The sequence below is a fragment of the Aulonocara sp. 'chitande type north' Nkhata Bay genome, linkage group LG22, assembly GCF_057382095.1.
Source record: "Aulonocara sp. 'chitande type north' Nkhata Bay isolate Kocher_YH1m ecotype deep benthic linkage group LG22, A_spYH_male_GT1.1, whole genome shotgun sequence".
In the NCBI taxonomy this organism is placed as follows: Eukaryota; Metazoa; Chordata; class Actinopteri; order Cichliformes; family Cichlidae; genus Aulonocara; species Aulonocara sp. 'chitande type north' Nkhata Bay.
Window position 1 is genome coordinate 37,811,609 of NC_141364.1, and position 17,781 is coordinate 37,829,389.

At 43.0% G+C, this 17,781-nt stretch overlaps 1 protein-coding gene across 1 annotated transcript; it reads right to left on the reverse strand.

Moving 5' to 3' along the window:
- Positions 1–394: 394 nt before the first annotated feature.
- Positions 395–16,998, reverse strand: ube2ql1 (ubiquitin conjugating enzyme E2 QL1). Its single transcript, XM_086279114.1, has 3 exons — positions 16,787–16,998; positions 15,109–16,075; positions 395–3,876 (listed from the first exon to the last, which is right to left on the reverse strand). Exons 2-3 carry the CDS (start codon positions 15,856–15,858, stop codon positions 3,745–3,747), a joined length of 882 nt encoding a protein of 293 aa, XP_086135240.1. The 5' UTR covers positions 15,859–16,075; positions 16,787–16,998; the 3' UTR covers positions 395–3,744.
- Positions 16,999–17,781: the final 783 nt, after the last annotated feature.

The following is a 17,781-nucleotide window of genomic DNA, read 5'->3' on the forward strand; positions in this document are numbered from 1 at the left end:
TTATCACAACTAATGATCAGGAATGAGATCCAGTGTAAAAAGTAAATAAATAAAAAGATTTTTTTAACCATCTCACCTTAAACAAACTTTGCACTGTCTTTAACACATCCATCTACAGATGTCCACTACCCGCCATATGCGGGTAACCACACTTGGCCATACAGAGGGAACACTGTGTCTAGGAACTAGCCGAGGAGACAAGGATGGGTGATTACAGTCTGTCCTTACCATGAATGTCAGCTGCAGTAAATGAAAGTAGGCCAATGCAGGGGCCAGGCTGAGGACACAGCAGATGGAAGTGTGTCTTTAGGATGTTTGAGAGCATAGCAGGGACATTAAGAAAGCTCCCAGATGTGACATTAGCTCAAAAAACAAACCAACAAATCAGCAGAGGTTGAATAAGCTGTAACTTTTATTGCACATTCCTGTTTGGTCTTGCAATGACCTTTCACCTTTTTGAACTTGTAAGACCTCGGTCTGGACTAAACACTCAAGTCAGAAGTGGGACGAAGTGACCCAGGGTAACTCATCACAGGTCAGATTCCCTTAAGAAGTTTGATTTGAAGCATAGGGAGGTCACACTGAGCTCCGATCTGTGACTCGTGGGACTTCAGATGTTTGTGTTGACTGCATTACCCACAAACCAAATCGCTGTTTAGAGAGCAGGATCAATGGGGAAAGGGACAGTAGTGACATCATGGAGGGCACCAGAAAGTATTCAAGGGAGCACCATGTCACTTTCTTGACTCCACTTTGACACACTCCCAAAAATACTCCCTTTATAATCTCGAGGCTTCACTGCCTTCTGTCCTTCTTTGCTGCCTGTACCCTCCACCCCAGCCCCCTCCCCAAATCTCTGATCACACAAATACATAGGCTATCATTCTTAGTAGGTTTTTTTTTTCTTCTCGTTTTCTTGTGACAGTACCTGCAACATGCTTCAAATCTTCATTTTGGCAAACCACAAATAAATTAAAACACAAACATTCATATAACACAATGTGACATTTTTAGGACGCTTAGAAAGAAAAGAAAAATACATACAGTACAGAACCAAAAAGAGAGAGAGAAAAAATATATACCAAGAAAAGAGAAGCATTTGCATTTTTTTGTTTTTTTCCCCATATTTTTCCTCACTTTTCTTGAAAAAAAAAAGAGATACAGTAGCTAGCTACCAATCACATCACATGCAGATATATTACAACATAATCAGTTCACCCAGTTAGTGTCTGCAAACTACCGATCTAAACTATATCACAAAAGTATTCTCTTGAAACCAGCAAACACTCAGCTGTTTGAGATATTTTGTCATAATAATTCAGTTTACAGTTTTCTCTGCTGACAAAGCCGAGAGATCACTATACGACCGACCCTGAAATGACTAGCCAAATTCAAAAGAGGACTAACGCGCTTTCGTACATGATCACATACCAGATGGTGATGGTGATGTTTCTGTTTCTTTATTAATTTTTTTTTTTCATGTTGGGAGTGTGACACACATATGTGCTCACACGTGCACTCAAACCCAGACTTGCTGTCGACCGCGACTCGAAGGGAGCGTCGGGACGAGATATGACCTGATCCGAATCGCAGATGGCTCTGCGATTTTTGAAAATCCCATGGTCGAGGACCGCTGAGCTGGGAGCTGGCTCCAGTACCCCTCACCTGCCTGCCTTCACCTTGCCAAACCCCCATCCCTCCAAAAATTAAGGCAGGAGAAGAAAATGACAAAATGTCAGAGCCGAGCGGGAGCTCTGACATCGTCCATCCATGTGCCCTCGCGGTCTCCTCTAATGACGCTCTGCTGAAATGTCAGACCAATTAGCAGCCTTCCCTCTGACATTTAACTGGCGGCAAGCAAAACAAACAGAGCTCACTGGACAGAATGGAGAGATAGCTAGTCTGCGGCTAGCGGGCCCCCTCAGCTGATTGAGACCGACGCTGTTGCAGCCGTACAGTTAACAGTAGATATATACTAAGTCCTTTTAAAAAGGTTGGAGCTCTATGCCTCTTAAGTAATCACGGCCGTCTTCGGACATTTTCAATCCACCTGACATTTCCAAGAAGCAGGCGGCGGTGATCAAAGCTCTCGCGATTGCCTCCCATCCCTCTGTTCTCCTGCCTTCGGTCTCTTGCTTTCAGCAGACATCAATCCGGCGGGCTCTCAATTTAAAGCACCACCCCAGCACGCCATCCTGTCTGTCTTCATTTCTAGGTGTTACCGCCGAAGGCCGCAGGTGTACGCTCCAAGTGTGTGAGCTGTGCAAAACGTCTGGGCGAGGCAAAGCGTATTTTCTGCCGACCTTTTCTCCATCGCGTGCATCCAATAGAGAGACGAGGCTGTGTGCGCGCAGATATTTGGTCACAGCTACACGCGTGTTTTACGCTAATAACAATCGGGAGCTGACGTCGACGGCGGGACAAGAAGGCAGGTAATCTAGCAAAAAGCCAGCACTCCCTTCAAGTCTTAGTGTCATTCACAGTAAATCATATTTTTCTCTGTTAAGTGTTGTCTCCCTTACTCAAACGCGCACACATACACACACGTACTGAGGTCTAGCCTTCAGCTGTACCATCTGGTATCTAAATCGCGAGAATTATAGTCTTCATTCCTCTCCTAAACACACACACACACACACACAGACACACTAACAAGAACATGAGAGAGAGAAGTGACTGAGTGTCATTCTATTTATCATACATACAGTAGTTACTGCATAAAGCAGCATGTGACTCTTTTTCTCCATTAAAAATCAATATCCATCTACGCAACAGTGAGCTCTAAATTTAGCCACAAGAGATGGAGAGAAGGAAACAAAGCGAGCTAAAGAAAGAAACAGATAGAGAGAGCGAGAGAGAAAGAGAGAGCACAGCTCCATGTAAATTACAATCTTCATGTTGCGTTGAACTGTGAGCAACGGCACAGTCAAAAGAAAGGGGAAATGAAGGTGCGAATGAGTGAGTTTAAACGTCAGTGCGCTGCCCTTCTATAAAACATTAACAGCTTCATTTATATGTAAATGACCCGACAGCTACAGAGAGAGAGATGGCGGGACGTAATGCCAGTTCAAGAGAAGAAAGGAATGAGGGATGGAAAAGGGAGGGGAGAATGGGGGCGGGATTGCAAGGACAGGAGAGGGAGATGAGTCTCCTTCATTCAGTAGTCTTTCACATGGGTGGAAAAGTCCACACTGTCCGATTTGTCCCACTGCACATGCATGCGTGTGCATTTCAAAAAAGAAAAAAAATCCACCCACAGTAGAGCACACTCCGATGCACGTGCACACACTCCCAGCGGATGTCCAATGCAGCGACATACACACACACACACACACACACACACACACACACACACACACACACACACACACACACACACACACACACACACACACACACACACACACACACACTCGCAAGCAAACACTGTCCTCTCAGGTCTTTCCTAAACAGGGGAAAGAATCCCTGGGTGAGAGGGAGGTGAAGCAAAAGTTGTTTTCTAGGTGTAGGTGGAGTGACGGCGATGAATGGATGTCAGCTCTTCTGGAGATGGTGATCAAAATCCAAAATAACAAAAATAATTAAATAACACATAAAACCAGAAAAATAAAATAAAATCTTGAGTGAAACAGCAAAAGGTGAAAATGAGAGATTGTTGAGTTAGCGTGGTGTGTCGTTTTGCGTGTCGGGGCTAGCTGGGTTTGTCCGGCTAGCGCGGGGGTCGGAGGGACGGTGCCGGGGCATTCAGCCGTCAGAGACGGGCGGAGACACCCAGCCGTACTTCTCGTGGGTCTTCACCAGGGATTTGAAGGTAGCCTCGGCTTCCTTGCGGCTGAAAGCTTTCTTAGATTTTCCGGCTTTCCTACATATACGGCCCTGCGACAGATAAAGAAACAAAGGAAAAGGAAAGGGTGGGGGACAAGGTTAGCTCCATGTGTAAAAGATTAGTAAAATACAGAAGCAATTAAACAGCCGACTAATGAGGAGTCTGAACACATGACGTTTGTCGTTTCAGGCATGATGGACACAGACATTAGTGTTGTGTAATTTAATTTCAGTGAGCGACACCATGATAGTGGTGTAGCAAAACTTTAAATTGTCTTGGTATTAGAGCTGGGGGGGAAAAAACTTGATATAGCATAATAACACAGTATTTTGTGTGGCTATTTTGTATACTGAGACACCAAATATCGACATTTTAATAAATAAATGAAAATATGCTGGGAACACTACTAACAAGGGCTCATGTCATGCACCAAATTTAAATAAAATTAACTGAAAAAGCATCCAAACGGGACACACTTAGCTTAAACATTACCTCCTAGTTTAGAGCTAATTGCTCAGTCACACAAGTAAAACAGGAAAGCAACATTATTGAAAAAAAACAAAAAAACAAACAAAAACCAAAAATAGCAAACCGGTGGCTACTGGTGATTTTATTGAACATTTTCACATTTTGGTATCAGTTGCAGCTTCAAGTAAATGGTTGCCTAGAGCTTGAGGGTGTTGCACACTTATGACCACTTTTGATCTCAGGTGATTGCAGAGGTCATCTGATTGGAAACAACCATTCTGCAATCAGTTGACTTGGAGTGACTACAATTACCCTCTGAGAGACTGTCAAAGGTTTGCAAATAATTGCTGTCTGATTTTCAAATGCAGACAGATAGCCAACGTGTTGCCATCAGTCTGAATGAGTCTTTGTCAATAAGCACAACCGAGGGGACTTGAGTAGCTGTTACCTCATTGTATTCTGTCTATATTCCTATAGAACAGATGGTTGCTCAGTGCAAATGTAACAAGTCCATGTAGACAGCAACAGATGTGATTTTCAACAATTTATGGAAACATTTGATGTGTCTGTGAAGGTTCTCAGTCATCCAGGTCATCGTAGTCAAAGGAGCTTGCAAAGAAAAGCGTCTGGACTTCTTTAAGTTACTTGAAGACGTTTCACCTCTCATCCGAGAAGCTTCTTCAGTTCTAAGGTCAAATGGTGGAGAGTCCCAGATTTAAACCTAGTGGGAGTATCCCCCCACAGGGGGACAAAAGGACCCCCTGATAATCCTCTAATCGCCTGAGACAAGGCGAAACTCTGGCTGATTGGGACCCACACCCAGTTTCACACCTTGGCTCAGGCGATTAGAGGATCATCAGGGGGTCCTTTTGTCCCCCTGTGGGGGGATACTCCCACTAGGTTTAAATCTGGGACTCTCCACCATTTGACCTTAGAACTGAAGAAGCTTCTCAGATGAGAGGTGAAACGTCTTCAAGCAACTTAAAGAAGTCCAGACGCTTTTCTTTGCAAGCTCCTTAAACATTTGATGTGTTTTACTGACAGTGTTGGTATCTGTCGCATTTTATATCAAAAAACTCAAATAACTTATTGGACAAAACAGATATTAAAACAACTACATATTTTGAACCCAAATCACAACATTTTCCTAAATCTAATCAAGCAGTTTTTTATGCCTACATGTTACCAACATGTGAAACCTAATTTAATCAATAAATGAAGGCAAAGTTGTGACTTCACCATTCCTCTAATTAAAGTAACTCAACGGAAGAGGATTTGGGCCTCTGGGAAAAACAAAGAAAAGTGGGCACATCTTTTTTTTTCTTTTCCAGAATTCTGAGATTAAAGTCAGAAAAAAGGGTCAAATTCTGAATTCGGACTTTTTTCTCAGAATTCTGGAAAAGAAGAAAAAAAAGACATGCCAACTTTGTTTTTTTCCCCATGGTCCTAATCCTCTTCCGTGTAACTCTGCCTTTGGCGCTCTTCAAAAGAAAACTACTGTGTAGCAGCAGCAGTATTTCCTGTCACAGAATGAGAACATTAATATACAAGATATATGAGCCATATTTTAGCCATAATTGTGAACAGAAACAGGCTTGCTGCTGTTTTGTTTGATATTTTATATTAAACTAAGCTGCAGCCTCACACTGTATTTAACGTGTTCGTGTTATTTTGTGTCCCGTTTCACACTCAATGCCAAAAAGTAAATTTACAAGCTGCTGGCAAAGGTTGCACTCATGTATTCACTTTCTGATGGCTAAAGTGCAGCCTCTGCCAAAGACACTACTTTCATGCAGTACATTTGTTTGACTGGCTCTCTGTCTAGAGGAAACACCCAAATTATGAATTCCTTTTCACTAAATTGGATAGATCCAGAGCTATAAAGCTATTGATTAGACGTCAGCCATGATCTAAGTCTAGGATCTTTGCCATTAGGTGGCAAATCTATTTTTTTCCCGCAGTATAAAACTTACGGAGACAGAGGCTTTCTTCTTTCAATGTATTTTGATAGCTGCTATTTTTTTAAATAAAATATTTTCATGTTCTTTTTTTATGACAAAAGTTCTACATTACATTTTTAATAAGCATGCGCAAGCCAAGTGTAGTGCCACAAAACCAGCCTTGATGACACTGACGATAAAATTCAGAAGATTGTTGTAACATAATAGACATTTACATATTTTTTTTGACAAAGTTAAAAGAAAAAAAATGATTTAAAGCTAAAAGATTTTCAGTTTATGATGACAGAAAATTTAAAAAAGCCGCGATTAGCAGAATGCAACAGTTTAATATGTCAGCAAACTAAACTCAACATCTAATAAATAATACACATAGGAAAAAAAGGACTTTTAGGAATATCAACAAAAATCTATGTGAAAACTGACGTAAACCTTTCAGTTTATTTCCCTCCAGCTGTTTGTGGTATTATCGCAAGTCCAATTCATTGCAGATGAAAAAATCCTTGATTTATGGTATAATTTTTGCCTGTGCACATTCATTTTGATTTTTAAAAAGCAGAATATAATTTTGCAAAACTTCAAAAGGAAGCACATATCAATACTTTGTGGTCTGAATATTCAACGTCAGATCAAAAGGTTCATAATTGAAAACAGTTTTTTGAAATCTTTCCAAACCATACACAGAAAGACAGAAACGCAGCCCACACATGCACATGGATGAAGTTGATGGTGAATGCACAGCCGCAGGAGGGATGTTGACAAGACAGATAGTCTGAAAGCAGGTTGACCAACAACAGATCAATGTTTAAAGGCGTGCAAAAAAAAAGCTTTTAAGACGTCAGGTTCAATCAGAAGTAAAAATACACCCTCTGGTACTCGGAGAAATGAGGAGATAAGTGAGGAGCAGAAGCACCTATGGCACTAAATGATGAAAAAGTGTGTATATACGTCAGAAGAGCCATTTAACTGCCTCGTGCACAATGAAAAGCACTGTGATATCTGACTTAAGGATTTTCACCAGGCACCATGCTGCTGAGGCCCTTCCTCCTTCACACGACTAATAATAAATGTGTGTGTGTGTGTGTGTGTGTGTGTGTGTGTGTGTGTGTGTGTGTGTGTGTGTGTGTGTGTGTGTGTGTGTGTGTGTAAGGGAGGATATGGAGGAAAGAAGAGTAGGCGTCAACTGAAATGATAAAGCTGCCTTTTCTGTTACTGGCAGTAAGTCTTCCCTGAAGAAAGCTGTGTAGGAGGATGAATGGAAAAAGAAACAACTCACTTAATGCTGAAAAACAAATATATAGGGAGACATTCAATGCCATGACACCACAGCCTGGACAAAGGTGTGACTCATACCAGTGTCACTAGCTTTTTTTTAATGTAATACAATCACCTGAGAAACACGGGAGAACCACAAATTTGACTGCACAGTGGCTCTATGTACACTGGTCAAACTGTAGGTTAAATTTTGTGGTGATTCACAGGAAAATACTGGGTACTCTACACACTATGACACACTGCACCACTTCCCTTTACCCGTAGCATTGTTCTTGGCAGGGAGGCACCGAGGCTTTCCACTGAAACCAATACTAACACAATTCCCTCACTTGGTGAGCGCCTCTGAATGCTGCAGTGCAGTGCAGAAAAATTATACACCCATAGCCGGAACATTAATCCGTCAGGTATACTACGCTTCTGTGGAGTCAGTTTTCTGCAGTTAAGGACGGTTGTCATTGTTGTAGGAACATGACATCTGAGAGCCTGAACAAAGTGGCCGTTATCTTTTTTTCAGTATTCCTTTTTCAGTCTGCTGCTTAATTGAATAGTTTTGGGAATTGGGCTCGTTTGAGTTCTTTCCAAGAGTAAAAAAAGAAGATTAATACTTCTCTGCATACAGTTTGTGAAGCAACAGCTAGTGGCTAGCTAGTTTAGCTTAGCACAAACACTGAAACATGCTAACATGCATCTTTAAGACCTCAGAAACTCACCAATTATCTTCCTTTTAATTGGTACAAAACATTAATAGCAGGGGTGTCAAACATAAAGCCCGGAGGCAGAATCAGCCTGGTGAGCACTCCAATCCAGCCCAGTGGACAGCTTAAGAAAATGTGACGTGCATAGATTTTTGAAATTGTATTTTCTTGCCCACCCAACCCCGTTGCCAGTCATACTACACAACATATAAACAATAAAAATATATTATAAATGTGAATATAATAACTACAGGACAGTCTGAGCAATAAATTACCAGAAGTTAGAAGTTAGTACTTGCAATAAACAGTCATTTTTGTTAGGGAATATGTTAGGAGTTGGGCCATACTATGCCAACACTTCATAGTAATTTACCTACACAAACACACACAAACCCTCTATGAGTTGCTTCAGTTAATATGAGTTACATGATTAGTACTTGTGGTGCTTTTTTAACTTGTGTTAGGGGCGATCGTGGCTCAAGAGTTGGGAGTTCGCCTTGTAATCTGAAGGTTGCAGGTTCGAGCCCCGGCTTGGACAGTCTCGGTCGTTGTGTCCTTGGGCAAGACACTTCACCCGTTGCCTACTGGTGGTGGTCAGAGGGCCCGGTGGCGCCAGTGTCCGGCAGCCTCGCCTCTGTCAGTGCGCCCCAGGGTGGCTGTGGCTACAATGTAGCTTGCCATCACCAGTGTGTGAATGTGTGTGTGAATGGGTGGATGACTGGATATGTAAAGCGCTTTGGGGTCCTTAGGGACTAGTAAAGCGCTATATAAAATACAGGCCATTTACCATTTACCATTTGTGTGTTAGCAAAAAACATTGAGAAAGATAAGCATTCATTTTTGGAGCTTGCATTCGACATCGTGTTCCCATGTAGCACCGTCTTACTCAAGGAGCCAAAAGATATCAGGTCGTGCTACTTTTTCTGCCTCATCACCAGCATTTAAATTTAAAGGGGACCTAATGGACCTTTGGAACCTGTGAAAACAGTCATGTCCTTAAACAAGATGCTGAATTTAGGACTACACTTCTAAATTGCAAATCCAACATTAATTCTCAGCTCCCCTGACATCTGGTGAACCGTAACCGTGCGCCATGCATACTTGCTCGGCTATTCTGGGTCAATAAAGAATAGCTAAAAGGAGGTGAGGTGGTAATGCTGAATGATCTGGAGATTAGGGTTAGAGTTTCCATTCATGTAGCAACAGTGGCCTCATTTCACTGCGAGGCTTAGCGACACTCACTCTGCCTCTACGTTTGTCACTCTGTCTCTCCAGCAAACACGTTTAAAAAAACCTCGTCCGATTACTTTCATCAGTCTTGACATCGATCCCAATTAGAAATGTCCATTATGACAAGTCATTTAATCTCATATTGAAACACTTGAAATGAAGTCAGACAGCTGGAACCAAGGAGAATGCGGCTGATCTCATCTGAAGATTGAAGACAATCGTGAGTTTTAAAGCTGATTAGTGCTTTGGTAGAAGAAACTTTACCATCACGGTGAATTTTTTTTCATTCCACTTGTTTTGAAGAACTGAATGCATGACTCACCGGGTGACTCACTCAGATGAGATATTATACGCAATGTTGCCTTGGGATTTGTTTTCTGTTTCTCTTTTACTAAAAAACACACTTTAAAGGACATTCTCTTCTTTTCTCAGACAATGGATCAACACATCCTTTAAAATGTAAAACAAACCAACAGGGTTTCACCTGATCAGCTCTCCCTGAAACCTGCTCAGCTTCCCTTTGCTGCCAGAGGCCTGAACACAGATTACCCAGGCTGACAAGCACAAATAATGTTCCGGTTGGCTTCTGTCAGGGAGGTGAGAGGTGTTATTCTCTTTGAAATCACATGCAGACTCATTATCCATGCGTCCCGCCATATAGTTGCTGTCACCACATCAAAATGGCGGGTTACTTCCTTGGATGGATATGTTAAAGGAAACCGGCTATTGTTAAAGAGGTGAGATTACCATGGAGATCGATGGCAGAGCAGAAGCTATCCCAAAGTGAACTGATTGGCTTGGATGTTATGTGGAAGAATTTGTGAGCAAGTGAGCTGCTTTTGTGTGTCTGTGCGAGACGAAATAAAGAAAGTCTGCAGCCGCCAGCCTGAAATACTCAAAGCGCAAAGAGGAAGTCTGTGAATGGGAGACTGTGAAATGTACACTGGTGCACAAGCCTGTATTAAAGGTTTTTGACTCCAGTATGAAACGGAAATTGAGTATCAATTACCTCTATTGTGCTTGCAGTCATCTGGGAGAAAGTCACAGTGTGACACAGGCAACGATGGATGGAGAGAGGAAGTAAAGAAAAGTCTGCTCGTGAGAGAACCAGTGGGCAATCAAATGGGTGTGTGCCTGTCTGGGTGAGTGCCCCGGGCCTATGCAGCGCCATGTCAGTGTTTATCTATTTCAGCTAAGCACTCGCTCATTGAGAGAGACACACTTGTGTAGAGTGGCTGCCGCGTAATAGAGATCAGTCAATGGGCAGACCAGGGAAGGCCCCAGTGATGTTGGGAAGCAGCTTTGAGGCCTGGGGGGGGATTACATAACACAGACATGTGCTAAAAAGTGTTGGGATAAACAAATGGGGATCAGTGCCATCAACATCATCCTCAAAGGGGAGCCCAGTGGGACTGATGGCGAGGTCAGTAAAGGGTAAATGATTGCTAGTTTCACCAGTCTGGGTTCCTCAATCTGCACAGAATCACACACTACGTAATGCAGGCAGCAGTGGAAGAGCGCAAATCACAGAAGACGGGATGTTTTAAAGGGGAATTCCCCTGATTTTACACACAAAGTTACGCTTTGTCATCACGGCGATGATGACGGATTCTGTGAAAACAGCATTTTCAGATTCCAGAGGGCTAAACAAACAACCTGGCGATGTCACCTGTGCTATCTGAGGGTTGTATAAGCCTAACACGGACAGCGGAGTAAAATATCTCTTGCTTGGAGAGTTCTTTTTCATAAATTATACATTTTTGTAAAATCCTGTGGTTCCCACATCTCTAGTAAAATGACATTAACAGTGAAACCGTTGGAATAGTCCTTTAATCAAGGTCTGCAAGTGAAGACTCTTATCATTTATCAATTATGCTTCAGTCCAATTAATTAATTGTCCAACCTTGACTGATTTAGTTAAAATAATGCAGGTTAAAACTAAATTTGGCAGCAAAATAACCAATCCTCTTTTCAAGAGCATGGAAACTGTGTAAAGGTAAATCCTTCATTCAACTGAAAAACCAGGGTGAAAAATAACAAAGAAATTCTCTAAACTTTTAAAAATGTATCCAGTACGTATGACCAGTACTGTGACACCCCTTGTTCCCCTTGTTCCTTTTTATTTTGTTTCCAACGAGCCAGAATTTCTTATAAGTTTTTAAAGAGCTGTTGAGCAATAGTTCTCTAGGATTTCTGAAGTTCGTTTAAAGCTTTTCTTTGAACATCGGCCGCTTTTTTACTTATTTTCAGTCCACTTCTTATATCCGACCATTTTCAGAGGAATGTTTGTTTTTTTGTTTGTTAAGACATCTAACACTGGCCGATATAAATGCACCGTCGTTGTGTCTAGAACCAGTTTTAAATTGTGTCCTTAGGCACTTTGCTGCTATTAAAAACACAGCAATTTGTACCAATTTTTTTTAGTTAATGCTATTAAAAAATACCAATGGTAGCACAGATTGAGAGGCATAAAATGCTATTTTTGTACCAACAAGGTGATTCCCAAAGATCTATTAGCTGAAAACTTGACAAAGTTTGTATTGTCCTTAAAAAAACTTGTGAAAACTGCGTAAGTAGAGGACAAAAGAAGAAGTGACGGGCCTAAAAGACTATCTACAGCAGATGAACTGTATCTGAAAGTCATGTCCTTAGAAACTGGAAAAAAAAATCCAGCAAAGACCTGACACAGGACACGAGGATTCAATTCATCCATCTGCTCTTCACTGAAGCCTGGTCAGAAATGGTCCAAGTGGAAGGTTTAGGCTGTCTTGAGGTTTTTTAAAATGATACACAAAAACAGTTCTGAAAATCAGTGAGAGCAGGTCCTATGTTGGTTCAAATCATCATCAACATGTACAGAGGTCAGGAGAGACAACAATGAGTCTACAGCCATGTGTAATTGTGGAGGCTCTGTTGTGGTTTGGGGGCTGCATTTCAGTCAGTGTGTGTTGGGAATCTTGTCAAAATTGGTGGAATTATGAATGTGGAAAAGTCAAATGAGATTTTGATTTGCGTTGCAATGGCCAGGCTTTCATCTGATTGGCAGTGACTTCAGTTTTCAGCCTGACAATGACCCAAACACACTGCCAGTGCAGTATAAGTATACCTTGATAGACAATGGAACAAAATCAGGTGTTGGAGCATATGTGTTGTTGTCCAGATTACATCCTTTTTCAGGAAAGGTTAAACGTGCCTCCAATCCACGCCTGTAGGTGTAGTTGGTTAACACATTTGCCTTCCACGTAAAAGGCCCCCTTTTTAAATAATGGGAGGAAACACCCAAGAGGTCACAGGTTAGTGTACTACTCGTCCCAGTCCCAAGTCTTGATAAATGGCAGGGTTTCATCGGGAAATGCATTTGCCATAAAAACTGTGCTAAATCAAACATGCAAATCCATCGGCTGTAGGGACCACTTGGGAAATAAAGGAGCAGCTGAAAGGACAAGGCTTATTATACAACAAAAAAATAAGGAGGCCATGAACTGCAGAGGAGCTGACATCTTCACTTTAACCAAGAATGGGAAAACAACGGTTCACTGTCAAAACCACAGCAGTTGTTCTCCCCAGTTCCCAAACACTTACACAGCTTTAAAAGAAGACATGATGCAAAAACTTTTTCAAAACTTACTGCTTGCTTTAAAAAGAGACATATTTTAAAAAAAAAAACAAAGTTCTCTTTTTATTTTTGTGTGTGCTGCATTTGGTTTTTCTTTACATTTTGCACAGTGACCCAGAGAAAGAGAAAATTTGGTGGAACTGCAGATTTTCTTGCAAATTAAGAGTAAAGGCATGTCTGCTTTGAGAACTTGCAAGAGAATGGATTATAGTACTATCGGTATACTGCCTGAACTCTACTACACAAACAGCAACATATCATTTACAAAATTGGATGTCATTACAAAAACACCTATATTAAGCTCGATTTCCCCCCATCCCAGCTGGTGTGATGGTGTGTGCGTGTGTGTGTCTATGCTTCCTCACGTCTGCAGGTGGAGACACATGTATCTCTGTTGACTCTCAGCTCAGCACCGTGTCATTCGTGTATCCTCTAACACTAAAAATAGGGAGGAAGCTTCTAAACTGGCCTCATCACTGTTGTTACAGGGAACCGGTGGCCAAGGACAAATAAATATATCCTGTGTGTTTAGTTATTTATAGACACGTGTGCGTGTGTTCTGTCTGTCATGAGTAAGAGACCATTACACCTCTCTGAAAACTAGGACGGGGTACATGCGAGTGCCTGTGGAGATGTACAAAAGAGGAGAAGACACACACACACACACACACACACACACACACACACACACACACACACACACACACACAGGAATAATTAATCAATATTGTTTCCATTAGCAAGCCAGATAAGGAAGACACTGCACCATAATTAGGAGACACTGCAGAGCTGCAACCTCCTCTCATCAAGCAGTAAATCAAGATGTACACACACACACACACACACACACACACACACTGCAGGCCTTTTTTTGACCTCACGACCTCTCTTCATGACAGATTCTAAATGACCACAAATGACTCAGGAATGACGTTTTGTTATGTCATCAAAAAGGGGTTAGGGCAGGCCAATGCAGTGACAGTTTACATAAGGTTTAATACATCAGCAATGGCCCACTGCTGATTCCAAAACAGCCCGAGTCAGCGAGAAGGGGGGGTAGAGTGTACAGATGAAAGAGCTGAAACGCATTAAAGAAAAAACCGAATCTTATCTGGGAGGAGAACAGAATATCTACTCAAACTAAACGGTTAGAGCAGGCAGATGCGTTTAGAGAAGCAGCCATTTCCGCTGGAATTGAAGAGCTGCTGCTGCGGTGCACTGAGGATGTAAAAAAAACCCCCAGATTTGACAGGATTACATAATCCAGACACTCTAAGTCACTCAGGTCTACTAGGCAGGCAACCTGCCGTCTCTGTTTTGTTCATCCACTTATCTTCCTGCCCACCATCGCGAACGATAGATTAGAAAAGCCTAACAGGACTACAGAGTTGAGTTAGACCGCGTTAGAGCATGCAAAGAGACTTTTCCATCGCATGGGAGCGGGTCTTTGTTGTCAAAGGGTGCTATCACGGAGGTGATAAAAAAAAAGGAAAAGGAAAAAGGGAGAGCACGGCGCAACTGCAGACGGAGAGCTGATGCATAAAGGAGAGACTGCGTGAAATGACCGCAGGAAAATCACATAAAGATGAATAATATTGACAATGAGGGGTTTGCTCACAGCAGAGAGGAGGGGTGTGAGGATCTAAGACATCACAGCCATGCATTGACAGAAAATGACAGAACATGCTATAAATAGGCCGGATGTAGAGAATGAACACTATTTTTAAATAGAATTATATTGTAGTTCGGTGGGATGTAGTTCCACGACGCAATTAAAAGACAAATGTGCTAATTCAGCAATCTTTGTGACAAACATGCCTCGAGAAGCTGAAGCGGAGGCTGTTTTACGTTAGAAAACAAAGAATGGCCAAGAACACAGATTTTAAACTCTCTCTAAGTCTAAAAGCTGCTGTACCTGCGTGTAAAAGTGCCACAATTACGCACGAAACATCAGCATCAGTAATAGTAATAGATCTGCTACAGATGGTTGATGATATTCCAAGCAAGGACCCTCACCCAGCAGCCCCTGCTTCTCCTCACCTGTCCTTTTACGAGGCTGGCAGCAAATTGTCTCATGACGGCCTCCACCGTGTAGGCACTGGACCATCCGCGGGGGGTCAACAGCTCCATGCATATGGCCCCGCCGTCCAGCACGTAGCCGTTCTCCAACCGGGGCGTCAGGACCCGCATGAACGGCGGCGAGAAGGGGAAATTATCGGGAAAGGTGACGTTGAGCAGTATGAACTCTGTGCTGGTCTCCTTCATGTCCTGCCACAGCGCCGAGTCCTTGTCCACCTGATGCAGCTTGACGTTCCAGTCGTACAGGTTGTCCTCCACCAGCTCCACCGTGATGAAGTTGTCTCCTAACCTCCTGATCTCCTGCAGCTCCTTCATCAGCCGTCGCGTCCGGACCTGGGTGCAGTGTTGCCGATGAGGCGGCAGCGGTGGTATCGAGGAGGCACTGGTAGCTTTACTGCCGCCTCCTCCTACGCCTCCTCCTCCTCCTCCTCCACCGCCGCCACCACCTCCTCCCGTCTGCTGCTTTTCCTTCGCATCCTTGACCTGCTTATCCTTGCCGGACGGCTTGTCCTTGCCGTGCTGGTCCAGCTTCCTCGCTTTAATCTCCGGAGTGCTCAGGATGTTGGTCTCGTTGGCGGTCTGACAGTGTTTGCTGGTGTTGTTTTTCTGGTTTCCTTTGCTCCCCTTTAACGAGCCCTGGTGGTGCTTTGGGTCCTCGGTGTCTCGGTCGTGCAGACGGATCAGACCGATCTTTCGCAGTAGGGTGGCCATAATTTTTTTTACACACTCACGTTGCTCCGCCGATCCCCCCGCACAGGGGCGAGATTCACCCTTTCGATTGTGTTCCGGGCTAAAAGAGACGACCTTTATTGATGCCGATTATTAACCTTCTTATACCGCAATCCCCCCTCCTCCGTTCACTGCAGCCTCAGGATGAACACAACCGGGGGGAGCCTGTGCAGTTCTCTCCTCAGTGCTTCATCTTCGACTAAAAGCAAAGAAAAACAGAGAGACAACAAATGAGTCCAGATGGACAATCGAATAAAACAGCTTTCCTCACACAGACCAGAGGAATCCAGTCATGTTTCCCACAAGTGGACGGACATCACGTCTGTGACTGCAGTTGTTCGGTGATAGGACGATGCGTTACGCAGAAGCACAGATGTGATCGTGTGGGATATTTTAAGAGAAAGCTGCATAGTATCCATATTACCATGTCAAAAGCAAGAGGCTGTATAAGGAAAATCAAAAAGCCGCAGAGAGCAGAGGTAGAAAGAAAAAACACGCCATTGCATTTCAAGGTTGCTATAACCTGATGTAATGGACACACTGGATCCCCACAGGACATGATATAGAATAGCGACTGTGGAAGATCAACACACACACACACACACACACACACACACACACACACACACACACACACACACACACACACACACACACATATAAGTAAATATATATATATATATATATATATTTACGCACAAGCTGGTATAAACACTGTGGAATATGTTACCCCTCAGGCTAATTACCATGTCAACCAGATACAGGTCTCCATAAAGCCGAACCTGGGCACACTTAAAGTCCCGCACTATGCATAATAAAACGAATTTTCCTTTATGTGTGTACTCCTGCCCACAGACAAACCCGACACTGCACACACACACATACACACAAAAATTCAGCCTGTTCTTACCGTGGTCTGCTGAAATTTCCGTTTAATGTCCCGCTCTGTGTGCGTAAAAGAACGGAAGAAACAAAAATACCAACAAAAGGAGAGAGGGTTATACCATCCAGCTGATCCGCTGTCTGCGAGAGCTGCAGCGAGGAGGAGAAGGAGAGCCTTTGATGTGTGTGTGTGTGTATGTGTGTGTGCAGCTGCGGTAGCTTCGGCTTTAATGCAGCCGAGGACGAGCCAGCCCCCGGTAATCCTTCTTCAGCCGGTCTGCTCTGCACCGGCGACGTTACATTTCAAAATAAAAGCCCAGCTTGAAGCAAACCGTGTGTGATCATGTATGAAGGGGTAAAGGCACCGTGTTCCAGCTGACGAGTGCCAGGTGCAACACAAGAAATCCGATGAACAACCTCGATTTCTTATAGTCCAGCTTATCTGCTTTTCATGGTGAATTCAAAAGCAAGGGAATAAGGTGTGTGTGTGTGTGTGTGTGTGTGTGTGTGTGTGTGTGTGTGTGTGTGTGTGTGTGTGTGTGTGTGTGTGTGTGTGTGTGTGTGGCAATCCGTTACAAAAATATAGGGTGGGGTTTGAGGACAGTTTTCAAGTTACTAAATATTCATATTTTTATTATTATATTCCAAATTTAGCCACTGTTATGCAATGCGCCGTATTTGTTATCACAATATTGCTTCTATTTTGATGGAAAATGGATTACTTCCTGGTTTATTCTGGCTAACTTGGTGTTGGTGCTGAGAGAGGAGAGGTTAAGGAGAAGGAAGATGCCAGGATGGTGTAACGCGCTGCGTCACTGGCCTTTACTTTCACTTTCTGGATGCCTTTTGTCCCCAGCTAAGTCAGCGCCAGGGTACTTTTACTCTGGGTAAAATTGCCCTAAGCGGAGCTCAGTATTATTTCTGAGTGTAATCAGAGAAGACGAGAGTTTTTAAACAGCTTTCTTTCGCTGTCTTCCTTTTTTTGTGTGTGTGGAATATCTGGATCATGAGGTCATAGTGAGG

Bases quoted from the DNA above. Each gene is read 5' to 3' on its own strand.
- ube2ql1 (XM_086279114.1), bottom strand. From the start codon at position 15,858: ATGGCCACCCTACTGCGAAAGATCGGTCTGATCCGTCTGCACGACCGA. The intron at 3,877-15,108 runs GTGAGGAGAAGC...TATCTGTCGCAG, and splicing joins CCAGCCTCGTAAAAGGACAG to GGCCGTATATGTAGGAAAGC.